This window comes from Sorex fumeus, unplaced genomic scaffold (assembly GCF_029834395.1).
Source record: "Sorex fumeus unplaced genomic scaffold, SorFum_2.1 ptg000043l, whole genome shotgun sequence".
Classification (NCBI taxonomy): domain Eukaryota; kingdom Metazoa; phylum Chordata; class Mammalia; order Eulipotyphla; family Soricidae; genus Sorex; species Sorex fumeus.
Genome location: NW_026606100.1, coordinates 12,827,560 through 12,850,274, shown reverse-complemented (window position 1 = coordinate 12,850,274; position 22,715 = coordinate 12,827,560). Strand labels below are relative to the sequence as shown.

Below are 22,715 nucleotides of genomic sequence, written 5' to 3'. Positions count from 1 at the left end.
TTACACATATATATTTATTGATTTGTTTTGTGTGTTTTACTCACAGTGTTATATAGAGAATTCATTTTCCTTATAATGTGAAGAAAATAAATGACTTAGGGACTATATCTTAATTCTAGATAAATTTGGGATTAATAACATCACGGGCGTTATCTACGTTAATGCTCCTCTGGATTATGAGACAAGAACAAGCTACGTACTCAGAGTCCAGGCTGACTCCCTGGAAGTGGTCCTTGCTAATCTCCGAGTTCCTTCAAAAAGTAAGTTATAAGACCTATGGAAATTAGAACTGATGGCATTTTTATTTTTTTCTCTTCATCTATTCACCTTTATATTTTTACTTTTTTAAAAAATATTTTTAGTAAAAATAAATACACAGTGAGATACACAGTTACGGTTGTTCATGATTGGGTTTCAGTTATCTAAGGCTCCAGTATCTGTCCCTTCACCAGTGTGCGTTGCGTTTCCCACCAGCAGCATCCCCAGTTTTTCTTCTGTCCCTCCCTCCTGCCTCTGTGGCAGGCACTTTTCTTCTCTCTCTCTCTCTCTCTCTCTCTCTCTCTCTCTCTCTCTCTCTCTCTCTCTCTCTCTCTCTCTCTCCCTCTCCCTCTCCCCTCTCCTTCCTTTCCTTCTGGGCATTATGGTTTGCAATACAGGTACTGAAAGGTTATCATGCATATTCCTTGACCTACATTCAACACTAAATTCTTGTCCAGAGTGATAATTTCCAATTAATATTGTCATACTGGTTCCTTCTCTATCCTAACTCCCTTCTACACCCGTCCTCACTCCTCCCACACACATTTGTGGCAATCTGCCAATCATGTTGCTTTTAGGACAACGATTTACTGAAAGCGCTCTGTTCAGTAGAGAGTCTTTACTCACTGAAGCCATCATTGCTGTATTATGATTTCATCACTGGCCCATCCTTTCAAATCCAGGCCCAGTTTTCCTGAGCTCCCAGTAGGCCAACTTTTCTTTTCGATTGTACTTTTTTGCCTCTACAGGATATATTCCCAGGAGTGGTATTGCTGGGTCAAAAAGGAGTTCAGTTTCTAATATTTTGAGAATCATCTTTACAGTTTTCCAAAAGGGCCGAACCAGTCGGCATTCCCACCAGCAATGGAGGGTCCCTTTCTCGTCACATCCGTGCCAACACCGGTTGCTTTTGTTCTTTTGTATGTGGTCCAGTCTCTGTGGTGTGAGATGATATCTCATTGTTGTTTTGATCTGCATCTCCCTGATGATTAATGATGTAGAGCATTTTCTCATGTGCCTTTTAGCCATTCAGATTTCCTCTTTGAGAAAGTTTCTGTTCATTTGTTGTCCCATTTTTTGATGGGGCTAGATGTTTTCTTCTTGTGGAGTTCAACCAGTGCTTTGTATAGCCTTGATATCAACCCCTTATCAAATGGGTATTGGCAAATATCCTTTCCCATTCTGCAGTCTGTCTTTGTATTTTAGTCACTGTTTCTTTTGAGGTGCAGCAGCTACTTATTTTTAGATAGTCCAAATTTTCTATCTCTGTTTTCACTTGCTTGGCCAGTGGCATGTCATCTTTGAAGATACCATTCACTTCAAAGTCATGGAGGGTTTTGCCAACCTTGTCTTCAATATACCTTATGGATTCTGGTCTGATGTTAAGGTCTTTAATCCATTTTCATCTTACTTTTGTTCATAGTGTTAGGTAGAGATATGAGCCCACTTTTTTGCATGTAGCTGTCCAGTATTGCCAGCACAATTTGTTAAAGAGGCTTTCCTTGCTCCACATTTATTGCTTGCTTATCAAGGAGTAGATGATCATATATTTGGGAGGAGGTGTCAGTATATTCAACCCTGTTCCATTGGTCTGTGGCTCTGCCTTTGTTCCAGTATCATGCTGTTTTAACTATTACTGCTTTGTCATAGAGTTTGAGGTTGGGGAGGTTGATTCTTTCATTTTCCTTTTCCCAGGTGTTGCTTTAGCTATTTGTGAGGGCTTATTGTTCCATGTAAATTTCAGGAGTGTTTGCTCCATTTCTTTGAAGAATGCCATGGGTATCCTTATAGGGATCACACTGAATTTATACAATGCTTTTAGGGAGTATTGCCATTTTGACAATGTTGATCCTCCAGGTTCATGAGCAGGGTATATCTTTCCATTTTCTTGTGTCCTCTATTATAACCTGAAGTAGCATTTTGTATTTTTCTTTGTACAGGTGTTTTACATCCTTAGTTAAGCTGATTCCTAGGTACTTGATTTTTCTGGGGCACGATTATGAACTTAATCACTTAATCACTTAATCCCCGTTATTCATCGATTTATTCGAGCGGGTGCCAGTAACGTCTCCATTCATCCCAGTTGCGTGCTAGTGTAGCCCAATGGTATCTGTTCGTTTTAGGAACATGTAGAGCCTCAAACCGATCATTTAGGGTCTTGACGAAGAAGTCTGACCATCTTATAGGTGGGCGTCCACGTGATCTTTTGATGTCTCGTGGAATCCAATCAGTAATGGCTCTAGTCCAGCGGTTGTCTGTAAACCTCATTACATGTCCAGCCCATCTGATTTTTGATGTCTTGGCAAATGAGACAGCGTCTCTGATTCTTGAGCGTTGACGAAGATCAGAACTCCAGATTCTATCTCTCATTTGAGTGAATCGTGATATTCCAAGCATAGTTCTTTCGATTCCTCTTTGAGAGACCCGAATAGTGTTCTCATCCTGTTTTCGTAGGGTCCAGGTCTCTGAGGCATATGTTAATGCAGGAAGAATAGTGGAATCAAAGAGATGTGCTCGTAGTTGGAGGTTCTTTGTCCTTTTAGTTATTTCTTCAATGCTCTTGAAGGCATTCCAAGCCGCTCTCTTCCTCCTGCGTAACTCAGGTGCCAGGTCATTCATCATGTTGATTTCTCGACCTAAGTATATATAACTGTTGCATTCGGAGATGGTGGTTCCGTTGAGAGCGAATGGAGCGTCAGGAACAAGGCTGTTTCTCATAAACATTGTCTTCGTAAGATTCAGCTGTAGTCCGACCTTTCCACACTCACGGTCAAAGTCCGCAAGCATTTGTGCCGCTTGGCTGATGTTTGGTGTTATTAGAACGATGTCATCAGCAAAGCGGAGGTGGTGTAGTTGCCGACCATCTATCTTCACTCCCATGTTTTCCCATTCTAGTCGTCGCATGATGTTCTCGAGGGTGGCACTGAAGAGTTTTGGTGAAATGGTATCACCCTGCCGAACGCCTCTCTTGATATGGATGATTACTTCTTTGTAGAATGGTGAGATCTTGGTAGTGAATCCGCAATAGAGCTCACGAAGGATCCTGATGTATTGAGTTTGTACGCCCTGATTGGCTAGTGCTTCCATGACCGCTTCCGTCTCAACAGAATCAAAGGCCTTCTTTAAATCAATGAACGTTAGACAGAGCGGCATCTTGAACTCCCGAGATACCTCAATGAGCTTGGTTATTGTGTGGATATGGTCGATGGTACTGAATCCTTTTCGGAATCCAGCTTGTTCACATGGTTGTTCTTCATCTAGTGTTCTGCTAATCCTATTCAGGATGACTCGAGTGAATAGTTTGTAGATGACAGACAATAGGCAGATTGGGCGATAGTTGCCAATGTCGTGGATGTCTCCTTTCTTGTATAGTAGTACAGTCTTGCTGGTTTTCCATTGGGATGGAACCTTGCATTCAGACAGGTAGCGTGTGAAGAGTCGAGCTAATGTATTGATGAGTACTGATGGTAAGTTCTTCAGGTGTTCAGGTCTGATCTTGTCTGGGCCAGGTGCTTTTTGTTTCTTTACCGACGAGATGGCATGTTGGATTTCGGAAGGGAGAACATTGGGAACGACATATCCATCATGTGGTATGTGGTATGTTGGCAAGTGGATGAGGCTATTAAAGAGATCTGAGTAGAATTCATGAATAATCTTCTCCATTGCCCTTCTGGAAGATGTGATAGATCCATCATGATGTCGGAGGGCAGTCATCTTGGTTTTGTAGTTGGTGAAGGACAGGCGGGCATTACGAATGTTTTTTCCCAGCTTCTGCTGCATCTACCAGTACTGTTGCTCTCCTGTTTTTGAGGTCATCCTTGATGGCTTTTCTGCACTGTTTTGCCAGTTCGGACGTTTGCTTGTGGTTGCCTGAGGCACGTGCCACGCCACGTTGGCGAATAAGTTCAAGAGTGTTCGAAGAAAGACGGTTTTTTGTGGTTATCTCTCTCTTGGCATTCCTTGCACAATCATGGAGGTGCTAAATCATTCGATCGTATTCCTCATCAATGTTGTCAATGACGGCATCTTCCCATGTTGCTGCAACAGAGCCAAAGAGTTCCCAGTTGGTGGTTGTTCTGGGAGTCTTCTTCTTAAACCTTGCATTCTTTTCTCCTCGTTCTGTGAGGTAGAATTTTGCACGAAGAAGACGGTGGTCTGATCCCGTTTGGAATTTTGGGACAACAGCAACATCGGTTAGGCAAAACCGCCAATTGAATATGATGTGGTCTATTTCATTGTGGAACCGTCCATCGGGAGACTCCCATGTCCAACGTTTAGATTCAGCCTTTTGGAATTGTGAGTTACCATGGAAGGTTTTGGTTGACATGATGAACTCAGACAGTCTGTCACCTTGTTCGTTCCATTCCAGGCCATGGGTTCCGATGTGGAGTTCATCGACTGATCTTCTTGGTCCTATCTTGGCATTAAAATCACCGACAATGATCTTGTAGAAGGTGTGAACACAATTGTATTTTTCATGTCACTTTCTTCTCTCTCATCATTTGCATATAAGAAAGTGATGGACTTTTGGGTACTGATTTTATAGCATGCAACTTTAATATACAAGTCTATTGTTTCTAGGAGTTCCTCGGTAGAGGTTTTAGTGTTTTCTAAATATAGTATCATATCATCTGTGAATAGTGAGAGCTTTATTTCTTCCTTTCCTATCTGAATTCCCTTAATATCTTTTTCTTGTCTTACTGCTATTGCAAGTACATCCAGTACTATATTGAACAGAAGTGGAGAGAGTGGGCATCCTTGTCTTGTCTGATCTTAGAGGGGAGAATCTTTGTTTTTCCCCATTGAAGATTATGCTTGCCGTAGGCTTTGGTAGATGGCTTTGACTATATTGAGGAAAGTCCCTCCTGTACCCATTTTGGCGAGGGTTTTCATCATAAATGGGTGCTGTATCTTGTCAAATGCTTTCTCTGCATCTATTGATACAATCATATGTTTTTTATCTCTTTTTTGTTGATATGATGGATTATGTTGATTGATTTCCAAATGTTAAACCATCCTTGTATCCCCAGGATGAAACCCATTTGATCATGGTGTATGACTTTTTCGATGAGTTGTTGAATTCTAGTTGCTAGTATTTTGTTGAGAATCTTCGCATCTGTGTTCATCAGGGATAGTGGCCTATAGTTTTCTTTTCTTATGCTGTCTTTGTTTCCTTTTGGTATTAGAGAGATATGATCTACATAGAAACTGTTTGGGAGAACTTCTGTTTCTTCAATTTCCTGGAAAAGCTTGAGAAGAACTGGCAATAGGTCCTCTTTAAATGTTTGGAAAAATTCACTAGTGAATCCATCTGGATCTGGGCTTTTGTTTTTGGGAAGACTTTTGATTACAGTTTTAGTTTCCTTGATATTAATATGACTATTCAGGTGGCCCAGCACATGGTCTATTCTGAAAATGTTCCATGTCCACTGGAAAAGAATGTGTATTCTTTTTTGGGGTGGTATAAAGTCCTGTGTAGATCTATTAGCCCTCTGTCTTCTCTTTCTACCTTCAGAGCCATTTTTTCCTTGCTGAGTTTTAGTCTTCTTGATCTGTCCAGGGGTGATAAGGTGGTGTTGAAGTCTCCAACTATTATTGAGTTGCTTGCAATGTCCTTCTTAAGGTTTGTTAGCAGTTGTTGTAGGTATTTGACCGGTGCCTCATTGGGTGCATATGCATTTAAGAGTATGAATTCTTGCTGATGTACACATCCCTTGATTAATAAAAAATGGCCTTCCTGTCCCTTCTAATATTTTTCAACCTGAAATCTATGTTATGATATGAATAAGGCGACCCCAGCTTTTTTGAGGGAGTTGTTTGCTTGCAGGGTTATTTTACATCCTTTTACTTTGAGTCTGTGTTTGTTCTGATAGTTCAGACGTGTTTTGTAGGCAGCAGAATGTTAAGTTCTCTCTATAAATCCATTTTGCCACTCTGTGTCTCTTAATTCGTGAATTTAGACCATTGACGTTGAGAGAGATTATTGTCATGGGGTTTTGTGTCATCTTTCTGTAAGTGTTTATTGTGCTTGTAGGGGTTTGTCTTTTCTTACAGTAGCCCCCTTAGCCCTCTTTTAGGTTTGGCTTTGAGTCTATGAAGTTCCCGAGCTGTTGTTTATCCATGAAATGTGTACCATTCCTTCGAGTTTGAGAGTTTAGCAGGATAAAGTATTCTTGGTGAAGTGTTCATTTCAGTGAGTTTTGTCACTATATCCCTCCATTGCCTTTGGGATAGAGGGTTTCTTCTGATAGGTCTGCTGTGAATCTAAGGGGTGCTCCTTTGTATGTGATTTCTTTCTAGACCTCACTGCTTGCAGTATTGTGTCTCTATCCATGGCATCCATCATTCTGACTATGATATGTCTTGAAGTGTTTTTGTTAGGATTTCTTTTAGTTGGCACACTTCAGGCTCCTTGAATCTGGATGCCTGCATTGTCCAGCTCTGCGAATTTTTCAGCAATGCTTTGTTTAACCATGTTTTTTTTCATTGGGACTGTTTCCCTAACTTTCTGGTAGTCCAATATTCTAATGTTGTTCCTCTTGGAATCATCCCGTAGGATTCTGATTCACTCTAGGGCTATTTTGAAGTCTCTTGCCATTGTTCATTGTTGCCTGTAGGCTTCCGGCAGCTGATCTTCCAGCTCACTGATTTTGTCTTCAGCTTTAGCCATTCTACTTTGAGGGCACAGACTGAGTTTTTTTTTATTTCGTGTACCAAATCTTTTATTCATGACATTTCTTTGTGTAGCTTTCCAATTTCTGCTTTCATATCTTCCTGTATTTTCTCAATTGGTTCTTTCATGTCCTCCTTTAATTTACTGCATATCTGTGTCACTGTTTCTTTGAGTTCATTGAACATCTTCATTACTTCATATGTGAATTCTTTATCAGAGAGCTCCCTTAGGTGAGTAACACCTAATGAGGCTTCTGGTCTCTTTTCATTGTCATCTCCTCGTGGTGGGAATTTGCGTTGTTTCTTCATATTGTGTGGTGGTATGGAGTCTGAGATGTTGCATGAAATTGCTGGGTATGTGTAATTACCTAAGGCCGCTAGAGCGGCCACTGGCCCAAAATTCGCCATGCCCACTTCCGCAGAGGCCACTCCCACTATGGCTACCTGGGAGAGCATGAAAACCTGGGGCATGTGTGGGGAAGGTTTCGCTTATTCACTGACCTGGGAGAGGATAAAAATCCGGCATAGTGTTTGGACAACAGGAAGGGGCTCAGGAATGGTGGGCAGCCCAGGGTCCCAGAGGACGCCTGGGGCGTGTGCACGGGGTTGGCGGAGTACCAGATTCCCTGAAAGCATTTTTAAATAATTATTTTTAAATGAATATGCTTAAAATTAATTGCTCAGTGAAAAAGTAGGAATATTATGAGGGCTCAGATGTGACTGTCAATTCATTGTTATATTGAATAAGATAATTCAGGTAGTGATTTCATTTTTCTAAAATGTCAAGATAGTAACACACTTTTCCCAAATTTATTACACAATATTCTAGACCATTAATATATGTTATATGTATTAAAATTTAAAAAGTATTATACATTTTCATTATTAAGGTATCGGTGTTTCATAGCATTGTATAGGTTTCAGGTATCTATACATTTATCATCTCTCTGTGCTTTTTAACTTACTATCAGTAGTCTAATTTACTCTGTCACCAGAATATTGACCACTGTTAATTTACCCACTCTTACTCACCCTGTTCCCTTTTATTACTCATTATTTTACTCTAGTAATTTGAGTTTATGTATTTGGGGAGGTCTTAGCCACTCCTGACAGGTTTCAGGAGATCATTACTGGCACTACTTAGGAACATTGCTGTGTTGGACACCAAACTTACGATTACTTCGGGCAAAGCTGTGTTCCAGTTGTTCAAGTCATCTTCTATTTTAATTTATTCCAAAGAGTATATTCAATTTTGAATATATTTCCTAGTATAAATTATTAATTTTATAGTATATTTCAGTGTATTTTAGGTAAAATCATATTAACAGTGTCTGTGTCTATAGTATTGTAACTTACTATAATATTATAAGTTATACAGTGATGGGTTGGAGCGATAGCATAATGGGTAGGGCGTTTGCCTTGCACGCAGCAACATGGCCAACCTGAGTTCGATTCCTCCGCCCCTCTCAGAGAGCCTGGCAAGCTATGGAGAGTATCTTGTCAGCCCTGCCCAACAAAGCCTAGCAAGCTACCTGTGACATATTCAGTATGCCAAACACACTAAAAAGTCTCACAATGTTACTGGGCCCTCTGGAGCAAATGGATGAACAATGAGAGGGCAGTGATACAGTGTTACAATCATAAGTTATATATAATTATAGGTTACTATAATATTGTAAATTACTATAGTATTGTAAGTTACTATGTTTTAAGTAAACTCACATCCCCAAGGAGGCCAAGATGCTTCACCTTTTCCTCTGTCTTCTCCAGTTCCCCTCTTCATTCACCCCTAAATTTTAGTACCCTTTTTTCTAATCTAAATTTTTTAATTCAAGGGTTGGTCATCATTCTATACTGTTTGCTGCTTCTGTTTCATTTCTTTTATACCACAGACGAGTGAGATCACCTGTTGGTTGTTTGTCCTTCTCCCTCTGATGTTTGAAGTTGCATCCATGTTTCAATGAAATGCTGTATTTTCTAATAGTTGAGTTGTATTTATTTGTGCACATATACCACAGCTATTTTTGGGGGGATCCATCCCAATAGGACTCAGAGAACTCAGTTTCTGGGATCAAGCTCAGTCTTTTTGAAACAATGCAAAAGTCATAGCTGCTGTATGATCTCTTCAATCCCAATACCACAACTACTTTATCTTTTTATTGTCAATGGCCATTAGACATTCATGTTGTATCCATATCCTTACTATTACACTAAGTTTTTCAATGAGCATAAGTGGGTATACAGATCCTTTCAAATTAATGTTTGAGTGGGAAATTTCTGGGTCATATGGGATCTCTGCTATTATGTTTTTTGAGAAACTGATTGAAGGTTCCTTTTTCACCACATCCTTGCCATCAGTGTTTTTTCTCTCAGTTTATTATACAAACGATAGTCTTGATAATGTGTGAGATGATAGCTTCTTTGATTTGCATTTCTCTACTATTAAGTGGCAGTAAACAATGCCGCCACTTTTGCATGCTCCCTGTCCATCAAGGTCATCTGGTTCACTTGTCTGCTTATTTTATCTACTTTCATTTTGATGGGATTATTTGTTTTATATTTATTGAGTATTTTGAGTGCTTTATCTATCACGGATATTAATTCTTTGTCTGATGTGCTGTGTGCAAATATTTCCTCCCATTGAGCAGTGCTTTTTGCAGCCACCTGAGAAAGTTATTCTGTTATGCAAGAAATTGTTAATTTGATATAGTATCATTTGGGTTTTGTTTTTCCTAACTTTGCCAATGGAATCAAATCGTTAAAAAATATCCCTTAATCTCATTTTGATGCTTTGACTCACCCTCCAGAGTTTTTACTTCTTATGTCTGCAATTCAGATTATATTGTTGAGTTTTGTGACTTCTATTACTTATGCATTTTCTGGAAGCAGAACCAAACTAGCGACTAATGCTTATTAGGAATGTATATGCCACATTGTATATTTAATTGTCTAGAATATAAGGTAAATTGTCTAGAATATAAGGTAAATATTCCATTTTTTTAATGTTTGATGATAAAAAATGTTAAGTAATATTTTAAAATGTCATTATCAGTAAATGAAGATTGAAGATTTAGGTGATTTATGTTCGATTTTTTCTCATTACCTCTTGAGTAGTGGTCAAGTGGTGGTACTCAGGTACATTCAAAGCTAATTTGCAGCCAACAGGCAAGCAGATAATTGCAAGGGTCAGAATTTGCCATCCTGGTGAGGTCCCACAGTGCTGGGGATTACTTGGGCCACCAGAGAGACTGCTCCTGGCAATGTTTGGGCAACCATGTAGTGACAAAGATGTACAGGGTTGGTCACATGCAAAGCATGTGCCTTCACCCTTGTACTCTGTATCAGGATCACTAACCTTCTATCTTTGATTCAAACTATTTCTTCAGCATTCTGTGTGATATAGTTTATCCACACAAAGATTTGAGTAAATATCTAATTATGAAGAGCAGTAACAAAAGTTCTTTGAGATGTTGCTAATTAGCCCTGTCCTCCTGTTGCTCATCGATTTGCTCAAGTGGGCCCACTAACGTCTCCTTTGTGAGACTTGTTACTGTGTTTGGCATATTGAATACGTCACGGGGAGCTTGCCAGGCTTTGCCATGAGGGCAAGATACTCTCAATAACTTGCCAGGATCTCCAAGAGTGGCGGAGGAATGTAACTCAGGTTGGCTGGACTGGCCATGTGCAAGGCAAATGCCCTACCTGCTGTGCTATCACTCCAGCCCTGTGCTATAGCTCCAGCCCTTGTGACTAACTATGGAATATTAATATTAGATGTTATTTGTTTCTATCTTTCGAGAATATCTTTATTTTTTAATAAATCAATTTTTTAAAAATAGTCACAACACAGTTTGAAAGGAAGAAGAAAATCCAAAAGGAAAACATAAGTAACTCTATCTTTGGTACAATACGGGTACAGAAAATGAGTGAAATGGTAAGTATTTAACATTTCCTAAACCAAATATGTCCTAGGGACATGTTCTCAATCAAATTGATCTAGGGCAATTCCAGGATACAACACACAACACTGCATCAATAAGTCTTGGTAACAGAAGTGAGCATGAGAACCGGAGCAAAGTTATGCATATGAATCTCAAAGTGAAAATCCAGGCAATGAGAAGAACCATATAAACAATAAAAGAGGGAGTAAAAGGCAAAATATGCAACAGAGGATTTCTGTTATTTTATAAGCTTATGATCCTAACAAATAAAACTCTTCTCTCCCAGTCAAGTTTCAATGATGTAGTGTCAATAGCTGCCCTTTTGCTTATAAAATACAATTGTTTGAAAAATTAAATGCTGTAAAATGTCTCTTTAAGATTATACAACAAAATTATCTTTAATATTATGTATCACTTGCAACATAAACTTTTTTCAAAATAACAAACTAGTTTCTTAAGTTTTAAAAATATTTCCATTGCAGGAAATTATATATATATATAATTAATATAGGAGATGTATCAAATTGCAAATTAAATGGTCATAATCAAGTGTCTAAAGGTTAAAACAGTCTGAAATTATACCAAGTAAACTAACAGTAAATGGAAATCAATGAAAAGCTAACTGGAATTGCATTTATTATCTTTTATTTTTAAACAAGTAAGTTTACATTTAGAAAAAATGTAAATATTTAGAAAATATCTAAATGTTTAAGTTGTGTTCACATTTTTCAAGAAATTTCTCTGATGAGATGTAACACCTGGGTTCAATTCTTAGTACCATATGTTCCTCTATGTATCACTTTGTGCAGCTCTGGAGGACTTAAGCACTGCCCTGGAGTCTACTGCACCTCCCTGTTGACCTTGCAGTTCCCTGGCACAGGGTGTCCTAAGTATCACATCCTTGCATCCTTCTGTCTCACTGCTTACTAGGTTTAACCACCAGTGTGCTTGGCAGAGAATGGTCAATGGTATAACTGAATCTCCTGAGCACCTCTTGGAAGGCTCTTCTTTCCCCCAAATCAGTAGCTCTTATTTACAAGATATATATTAATTGATCAGATGTGAATATAATATAACTGACTCCCTTTACTACAATTTAACTATACAAATAGCAAAGCGGTAGGGCGTTCGCCTTACAAGCGGCCAACATGGTCGACCCGAGTTCGATTCCTCCACCCCTCTCGGAGAGCCCGGCAAGCTACCGAGAGTATTCGATATGCCAAACACAGCAACAACAAAGTCTCCAATGGAGACGTTACTGGGTCCGCTCGAGCAAATTGACGATCAACGGGAGGGCCTTTACCTTTTACCTTTTTACCTTTTATTTTAAGTGTAACCAAATAGCATTATCTTAATGGAAAATTAAAATTAAAAGGATATTAAGCGTTTTATATAACCCTGAATTATAGCACAAAAATTATTTCAAAGGAAAAGAAAGAACTTAAAATAGTTTCCAATGCTCTTGTGCAATCAAAACAATAATTAACTTAATTTTTGGTTTGTTGGCCACACCCAGTGATGATAGGCCTTTCAGGTTCTGTACTAAGGGATCACTTCTTGAGAGGTTGAAGGACAATAAGTGGTGTTGGAAACTGAACCCAGGTTGACCATTTGCAAAGCAAATGCTCTACTTACTATACTCTTGTTTCAGCTCCAATTTTGAAAGGGGTTTTGCAAATGAGTCATAATTGTATTTAATATTTAAATTAATAAATAAAATATAAATATTTTATTTTTTTTCCAAAATTGGAAGATGGCTATATTAAAACATCTTGATATTTTAGTGTAGAATCTTTCCATCTTATTTATTACAATTCTTAACTTATGATAAATAAGTCAGAGACATAATATTTGTAAACATTTCAACATATGTTTCTTAGATAAGGACTTTAAAATCAGTCATAATAACATTATCATACTATTCAAATCAAAAACTTGTTCATATTTTACTATGTAGCAATATATCAGAGTCTCCTGCCCCCGCGCCTGGCTGTCCTCACAGGGGCGCCTTGGAGGGAGGCAGGTTGAGTTTCCCTACCCTCCCCCACCCCTAGCAGAGCCCCAGCAGCCGAAGACCTCCAGAACTAGCCACCTCCATGCTGAGACCACTTTCCACACGTCCGGACAAGCCTCATGCATGAAGGAACTGGCAGAGGAACCCAGGCATGCAGGTCCTGGGGCTGAGATCTCCAAGCCTGCTCGGATTGGGATTGGGCCTTCTCCACCCAGATCCCCCATCTTCCAGTAGGTAGGCATCACATCCACCAGCTGCCGCCAGTGCCAGGTGGGTCCCATCAATGGCCAAGATGCAGAGACTATAAAAACCAACTCCTGGAAGCGCTCAGCCGCATTTGCAGCCATGTGACATCATATTATCTCATTTTTCCTTTGGAGAATCCGGCAGGCTACTGAAAGTATCCTGTCCGCATGGCAGAGGCTGGCAAACTTCCCGTGTCGTGCTCAATATGCCAAATACCAGTAACAATGATGGGTCTCATTCTCCTAACCCTGAAAGAGCATTGAATATGGCTTTTTAAAATCTCAGGGCTAGGAAGAAGGAGACGTTACTGGTGTCTGCTCGAGGCAATCGGTGAACAACAGGATGATCATGATAGTGATATAGCAATAGCCATATTAAAAATTTATTGACATAAGTTTCTGACTAAGGATCATACATTGCAATTGGTTAATATATTTTTTTACATTTTATTTAAGTTTTAGTTTCAAGACAGTCACTCTTTATTTTTCCAATTATTTGATCTAGTTTCAAGACAGTCACTCTTTATTTTTCCAATTATTTGGTCAAGAAACTAAAAAGCTAAATATTGCATTTCAATAATTGTACCATAATTTTGTTATTACACATATTCTTACTTATTACTTATTACACATATTCTTACTTATTTTACTTATTACTTGATTAGATTCAAGCTGTGTGTATGAAACTTTCAAGTATAAAAATACAGGAGTATATCCATAAAAAGAAAATTCAAAAGGACAATTCTCAAAAAATTAGAAATTGAGCTTTCATTTGACACAGCAATACCACTCCTGGGAATATATCCTGGACAGGCAAAAAAGTATAATCAAAATGACATCTGCACTTCTATGTTCATTGCTTCACTGTTCACAATAACCAAAATCTGGAAAAAACCCAAGTGCCTGAGGACAGATGACTGGTTAATGAAACTTTGGTATATCTACACAATGGAATACTATGCAGCTGTTGGAAAAGATGAAGTCATGAAATTTACATACATGGAAACTATCACGCTAAGTTAAATGAGTCAGAAAAAGAGGAACAGACATAAAAATGTTGCATTCATATGGAGAATATAAAGTAACAAAATAGGAGACTGACACCCAAGAATAGTCAAGATAAGTAGCAGGAGTTTTGCTCCATGGCTTGGAGGTCAGCCATACATGCTTAGGGAAAAGGAAGCTCAGAGAGAGAAAGGAGCGCCAAGTCAAGGGTGTTAGGAGGATCCTCCCAGGATGGGAGATGCTGAAAGTAGACTATAGACTAAACCTGATTGCCACTCAATGCCTCTTTTGCAAACCACAGCACCCAAAAGAAGAGAGAAAACAAAAGGGAATGCCCTGCCATAGAGGCGGGTGGGATGGGGGGGGGTGGGATGGGGAGGGATACTGGAAATAAAAAGTGATATTCATCACTTCTTTAAAGAAGCACACTGAGTCCCTCTGGAATGTAGCCATTACAAACATAACCACTGATATTCATTTCCTATATAAAATTATATTATATTGTTTCATTTTATTTATATTAAATAATATGTTTGTCGGTAAAAAAATTTCTTCATATCAAACAATTATTTACTCTGCTTGACTCATTTTTAAAATAATGAATTGATTCATTATCATGCATCAAATGTTATACCTAAGGTAAGCTGTGTTTTTTTTTTAATTTTATGGGTACGCTGGTATTTTTATTAAGCACTCGAGTCAGCTATTGTCATTTCAAATGAAGGAATATCAATAAATAACCATATGCGTGAACTCTATTCCAATATGTAGCAAATGGATTTACTCTCCTCAATAAAATTCTACTCATTAGAAAAGAGATTAAAGTCTGGACTTGATTTGGTATGGGTCGTTGTTCTAATGGTTACCTTTACCCTATTTAAAAACACAGCCCATTCTTTCTTTTCAGATTTATTAGTTATTGTGTTATGTTCTTCTGTGAGTATGCTTCTGCTTCATCTATTTTCTTTTCACACAATTAAATTGAAGTGATGTTTTAACACAATTAGTATGAATTAGATAATATTTTAGTTGTTTATAACTTGTTTTCTAATGTACTTCTCAGAGTAGGCTCATTTCCTAGCTATATCAGCATGAATATTTTTTCTACATTTAAAGTCTTAACTCGCATTTTATTTCCTTAATATCAATTTTGTTCTTGGGGCAGGGAGTTAGCTCAGAGGTTAATATGCTCCCTTGCAGCCTTCCGAACCATGTTCAGTTTCTATCAACCGTTATGATCTCCTGCACCTACCTGAAGTGAGGGATACCTAAGCACAGAGCTAGGAGTAATTCCTGAGCACAGCTGAGTGAGGCAGGTCCCAAGAGAAAACAAGTTTTGTCCTATTATCATTTTTGATAGGCTTAGGTATTATCTATAAATTTTCTAATGATTTCTTTTTTCTGTATATATAAGCAATTTTATTTAAATTATTGCTAATCACCAAAATATCGGCAACCCAAATATGTAAGTATTGCACAGTTTTAATCATGGTTAGGATAGAACTATGGATTCTGAGTAGCTTTTTTTTTCTTTTTTATGTAGGAGTACTGCGATTTATTCAGCCACTGATTAGCTAATTGAATTGGACATGAACTCCACCTTACTTTTTTTTTTCAATTGTTTTATTAGTGAATCACTGTGAGGTACAGTTACAGGCTTACAAACTTTTGTGCTTGCGTTTCAGTCATACAATGATCGAGTACCCATCCCTCCACCAGTACCCATTTTCCACCACCAATGGTCCCAGCAAACCCTCCCACCACCCCCACTCTGGTCCCCTCCACTCTACCCAGCTTCTGTGGCAGGGCATTTTATCATGTTTGGTCTATAGTCTACTTTTAGCCCACATCTCCCATCCCGAATGGGTCCTCCTAGAATTTAGCATAATTCTTTTTTTATTAATTAATTAATTTATTTATTTTGAATACCCATCCCTCCACCAGTGATGATTTTCCACCACCACGGATCCCAGTATCCCTCCCACCCCCCATACCCCCCAATGCACCCTGCCTCTGTGGCAGGGCATTCCCTTTTGTTCTCTCTCTCCTATTGGGTGTTTCCACCTTACTTTTTATTTTCATTTTTTAATAATTTTATTTATTGAATCACCGTGAGAGCAGTTACAAAGCTTTAGGGTCTAAGTCATGGTCATACAACGAAGTGCCCATAACTCCACCAGTGCCCAATCTCCACCCTCAATAACCCCAGTATATCCCCGCCCCATACCCTCTCCCTACCTGTGGGGCAGATGATTTCCACATTACTCTCTCTCTACTTTGATGACATTCAATATTTTGACACCAGACCCACCATTATTATTTGAGACTTTACCCCAACACTCAGATCTGCTGAAAAGGCAACTGTAGACAATTTATTTTCTGTTGCTGGTTATGAATAACATATAATGTCGTGTGGCTGCAGTAGTGGCCACATGATTTTGACATTCCGAAATACTGACACTTAAATCTAGAGGGATTTCTGCCCAAACCTGCTGGGTCCCGAGATTTGCTCCTGAGTCTCTGGGATCATGGCCGTTAAGCAGCTTGATTAGGAGCCAGAAAGACCGTTCATGGGCGGCAACTCTGGGTCTCGTTGGGATGGGGAGGAAAGGGCTGACTCCACCCCCATCTCATGAGGTCCCACGTGTCTCATCACTGAGGGCCCAAACCTGACTGTCCAGTGGCCTCTGGAGGATGGTGGCCACCGACCTGCCTAGGGGGAACAGGTGGAAGGACAATACCCTTTACCCCCTGGGGTGTCCCGGTGACAGTAACCTACTGTGGGGTCTGGCCGCATTTCTGCCAAAAGCCACTGGGTTTTCGAGATTTGTTTCTGAATCTCTTGGATCATGGCCATTAAGCAGCTTGATCAGGAGCCCAAGTTTGAGTGAGTAGCTTTAAGGAATCACTCTCCTTAATGCATTGATTTTTTCAGTCTGTCACCTTCTGTCCCTATCTATCATAACGCTGGCCCTTCAGATTTGTAAGTTCTTTACTAGTGGTGACCATCATGTGCTCTGCGTCTATATTTTTTCTCTTGGTTCACGTACTCATCATTAATTTTGGCAGAGCGTCTATACCTTATAAATGAAATAAAAGTGTGAGTAGATTAATATTACTATTATATTGTACTAAAACGCCAATCTTCTCTTGTTCTGTCAATGTTCTGTTTCTCTACAGACTAACTCAAATATTTCAATATTATCAGGAAAATATCTTTCTAGTTTCAATGAGCCTATGTTAGTAGAATCATCTGAATAACTTATATTATCAATACTGCCACTAATTACTCCATATTTTTTATTATTTGGTAGAACAAAAGGAACAATAATCATTTTAAAAGTTTAGTTTCATTTATCGAATTCTGTGTTAGAAATGCACTTCTTTTCTCTTATGATGGTTGTAATTATCTTTAATGTGGAAGGAAAAAAACCCAGAATATTCTATAAATATAGCATTGTATTTTGATTCAACAGCTGGCCTTTCAATCAGAAATAAATGACAGACAATTAAGATAAACCTTAGCTGGTAATAAAGCAACTCAAATACTATTGATTTCATTTTATGGTTTTGCTTTAGGGTACAAGCTTGTAACACATTTTATTTTCTTTATTTTTCTAGCTCCAATCAGGTCTGTGACAAATAGTGCTAATGACTCTTTACCTGTGATTGACTTACTAAAGCATTTCTCTTACTCTTTAAGTAATTACATTGTAGCATGACACATTTGTTTTTTAAATCCTCAAATCCTAATTCTATTCACAGATTAGTATTCACACTATAAATATATTGATATAAATTTTGAAGCATTTTTGTGATTATTAAAAAAATGAAGATTACATTATGGGGGCCACATAGCTTGCCTTGCAGAACTGCCAACCCATGTTTCATTCTGGCACCCCCAAACATCGCCAGGAGTAATTTCTGAGTACAGAGTCAGGAATAATCATTGAACATAGCACCCAAAGTAGAAACAGACAGAAAGGAGAGAGAAGGGGAGGGGACTATAGGGGAGGAGAGGGTAGGGGAGAGTAAAGATTGGGGGAAGTGGAAGGAAGAGAAAGGGAGAAAAGGGGAGAGGTGGGGTGAGGTGTAGAGGAAAGAGGAGAGGATTCCTTGTCTTGAGAAATAATAATACAGAGAGAAAAAGAAAAGAAAGAAAGGAAGGAAAGAAGGGAGGTAGGGCAGGAGAGAGGGAGAGAGGGAGAGAGGGAGGGACAGAAAGAGGATGGCTGGCCTTGCTTAAGTGATAATATATTAGGGATTCTTCCAAAATCCATTTGCTCTATCTTTAAAAACATCCTTCAGTTCCTTTTTTCCTATCTACCCAGCTTCAAAGTGTAAAATTAACTTTGACATATTCTGGTTATGTCACAGCAGTTATCAAGTCCTAGAAACTTTTCTTTTGCATCCAGCTTTCAGTGTTTGCTCCCTACTGGCAGTTATGGTTGATTTTGTACTAACTTTAATAAACTGACAAGTAGAAACAAATAGAATAAATGTTTTGAGTCTGAATTGACAAAATCAAGCATAAAGACATATAAAGTAAAATAAAACATTTCTTGAGTTTCTATAAACAATAAAAACTTTATTCTGACATATCTGAATACACCTTGAAAAGAAGTACAAGAACGTGACTCAAAAGGTAATAGTTTTCCAAATTTTCATACTTAAATGGCATTTGAAATTTCATTAATCTATCACAAATCACAAATCATCCTGTTATTCGTCAATTGCCTCGAGCAGGCCCCAGTATCGTCTCCTTCATCCTAGCCCTGAGATTATATTCAAGGCTCTTTAGGAGAATGAGACCCATCATTGTTACTGGTATTTGGCATATTGGGTACGCCACGGGGAGTTTGCCAGACTCTGCCCTGTGGGCAGGCTACATTCGGTAGCCTGCCAGTTTGTCCAAAGTAGGAATGAGATAATGAGATGCCATAATAAGATGTCGCGGCCACGCGGTTCAGGGATCTGGGTTTTTTTAGTCTCTGAGTCTTACTAATCTATGAACATTAATCTATGAACAATCTATGAACATTAATCTATGAACAATATATAATAGTACAATCTTGGTCAAGGAAGCCAGGGAGCTGACAAAATTAAGAAGTGTGTAAGAGAAAGAGCCAGAAGTCTAGGAAAGAGTTGCCTCATTATATCAAAAAGCATTCTACCACTCAGGATACTATAATCGGTTTAAGAAGTCAGTATTACATGTTCCTATCACTTATAACAGAAGTCTTAGTATCAATATATTATAAAGCAAATGCTGATACATACACTACTAAATACATGTATCATTTCACACAAACTAATGTCTATATGCGTATAAAAAAGTCTATCCAATCTCAAAAGTTTTTAAATAACATTTTTGACAAATGTTTCAACTTTTATAGACAAAGCTTTGAATGTTTATATTATATGGTGGTGATCAGCACATGCATTTTCATTCCACCATTTAACATTCAAAATAATTCTATCTTTTTCTAATAGATATGGTTGAGAACACAGGTCATTGTGCTTGTCCAAAATCAGTCAAAATATACTCAAGCATGTAGAAAAGAAATTTCAATGTTTAATCCCAGTTCATGGTGCGTCTACTTTGCCATTACCATTTAGAGTGTATTTTTAGCATTGGATATACAGGAACATTTCTATCAATCAGTTTAAACTAAATTTAAACTAAATTTAAACTAAATTTATAAATTTATAAATTCAAACTAAATTCTCTACATATTTGTTTTCCTTCATGCAGTTAAAATGTAGTCTTGCTTTCTGGGGACAATTTTTTCACAGTGTATATTTTGCCTCAAGGCATTTATAAAATTTAGAAAACTTCAGAAATTCCTCAGTAGTATATTTGTTTTCTGTTGTTAGGCATAAAAGTATACCTGTACCTATATACCTACTAGGTAAATACAAGTAAACTGATCTTTTTTGTTCACACAAACTTTCTTATGTCTACAATAATTATCAGAGTTAGCATTAAGGTTTACATCATACTTTCAAAGTTACCTATATTGTGTCATAAAGTGAAGTCACAAAGTGAAGTTATTAACAATTTATGTTGTCAGTGGTTTTGGTCTGAATCTTCTGCCTCTTTTTGGTAGTATTATCAGAGACACATTGTTTAATCTCTCCAAGCTTCATTATTTCTGTTTATATTATGAATAATCAATTGAACACTATTATTATGGTAATAAATGGAAATAATGATCTAGAAATATTTAGTTCAGAAATTTTCAACTGCAAACTAATTAGTGTTTTCATCAGATTAGTCCATTTAGATGACCATAAAAATTACCATAAGCAGTGTAAATGATAGAATTTTATTTCTCTATTGTTCTGAAGACTGTGAAGACATGCTGAAAATTTTAAGCCCAAGATTTTATCAGTTTGGTTCTTATGGTGTCTCTCTTCCTAACAAGTATATGTTAACTATCTCACTGCATTGCCACAGGGGTGAGGATGATGAGGAGAATGGGATTAGAAGTGAAAAGCATAAGAGATAGAGAGGGTTGTAATCTCTTCTTAGGGGTACTAATTCATTAGGCTCTTGGAATTCTCTTGTAATCTCATGTAACCTTTATTACTTTAATAATAGCACTGCTCTCTTGGGGTCAGGGGTTAGGCTCTCAACATATGAATGGGAGGGGCAGATATAATTTAGTACCTGGCAACCTCTTTCAGTAACACTGATTATTTATGAGATAGGGAAACTGCCATTTTGAATGTTTTTCTTTTTTTATAATTTTTATGCATGATAAGTCAAAGAATTTTCTTATTAAATATACTCTTTCTAATGTCATATTTTCAGCAAAAATATGTATAATTTGTAGGTAATAGGACAAATATAATCACTAATTGCAAATATTAGGAAATAGAGAGACCTCCATAGGTCTTTAAGGGCTCCACTAAAGAGATCTCTAAGAAACAATCACCAATATAGAAAAATAGAAGTCTACAAAATCAAGACTTACCAGTTCATTGTATACCTATGACATCGATCCTCCAAACCAAAAATAAAAAGAATATTAGAAGGGATATGTGTACAACTATGTTCATTATAGTGTCAGTTATACTAACTAAAAATATGAGAACAGCCTCAATGTCTAGCTTCAAATCAATAGATTAAGAAATCAACATCACTGTCACTGTCACTGTCACTGTCCTCCCGTTGTTCATGGATTTGCTCAAGCGGGCCCAGTAATGTCTCCATTGGAGACTTATGTTGTTACTGTGTTTGGCATATCGAATACGTCAAGGGTAGCTTGCCAGGCTTTGCCGTGCAGGCGAGATACTCTCGATAGCTTGCTGGGCTCTCCGAGAGGGGCGGAGGAATCGAACTTGGGTCGGTCATGTTGGCTGCGTGCAAGGCAAATGCCCTATTGCTGTGCTATCACTCCAGCCCAGATAAAGAAGATATAGTCTATATGCAAAATGAAACATATGCAGATATAAGCTGAAATCTTGGAGTCTTTTACAATTGGATGGAACTAAAGATATTAAGCAAAGTAAAATAAGTCAGAGAAAAGGTAAAGGTAAAGGCCCTCCCGTTGATCGTCGATTTGCTCGAGCGGGCCCAGTAACGTCTCCATTGGAGACTTTGTTGTTACTGTGTCGTCTGGCATATCGAATACTCTCGGTACCTTGCCGGGCTCTCCGAGAGGGGTGGAGAAATCGAACTCGGGTCGGCAATGTTGGCCGCGTGTAAGGCGAACACCCTACCCGCTGTGCTATCGCTCCAGTCAGAGAAAGAAGGCAAATACCAAATGATCTCACACACCTGTGCTACGTCCATAAACAAAACAAGGAAATAGTATCAAACAAAGGTAAATCCTTGGCTTTGGATTACAACTTAAACTTGCAAGCAGTGCAGATAAGGAGGGGTGGATGATGAGAAATAGAGGTGATGTGGGGATTAGTGATGGGGAGAGTCTTGGGCACTATGGTAATGATGTCATACAGTAATTTTGTGCATAAAAACCATCAGTTTTAACATTATTGTTATCATGTCATTTAAGTAAATAAAAATTCAAGTTAAAAAATTAGTTATATGATGTCATAAGCAGAATAATACTCTCTTTCAAAGAAGACATATGTGACCTAACATTTGGAGTTTGAAATTAAGTATTATTAAATTGTGCACTTAAGATGGAACCATTATAATTGATTTTCTGAGTATGTTTAACATAATGTCAAGTTTTCATTACATGAAACAAGTCTAATCAGTCAGTGTTAGAGGCAGGCAGTGCAGAAAAGTCTTTGTCTGCCAAACTAGTTTAAAAGTGGAAAGGGACCATGAAGCAAAAGATGTACGCTTGAATCTTTTAGAACTGAAAGAGGCAAGAATATATACATTACTAGAAATTTTTTAAAAAGTGAAGCTACGCTTGCCTGTAATTTAATTTTAGGAAAATGAGGCCCACTATGTTCCCCAGAGATTTTAAAATAAAATATTTATATAGTTTTAGGCAGATTTATTGAAACAATAAGGAACTAATATGATACCTATATAGTCAGAACGGCTATTAAACAATTTGGCATATTCTTAAAATTTTTTCCCACTTCTTTAACAAA

General features: G+C 38.0%; 1 protein-coding gene across 1 annotated transcript in view; it reads left to right on the top strand.

The window, feature by feature from the left end:
- PCDH15 (protocadherin related 15) overlaps positions 1–22,715 on the top strand; it is a 743,595-nt gene that overhangs the window by 636,036 nt on the left and 84,844 nt on the right. Inside the window, exon 25 of the mRNA XM_056120664.1 lies at positions 120–260. Coding sequence (XP_055976639.1) covers positions 120–260 — 141 coding nt within the window. The remainder of the gene's footprint in view (positions 1–119; positions 261–22,715) is intronic.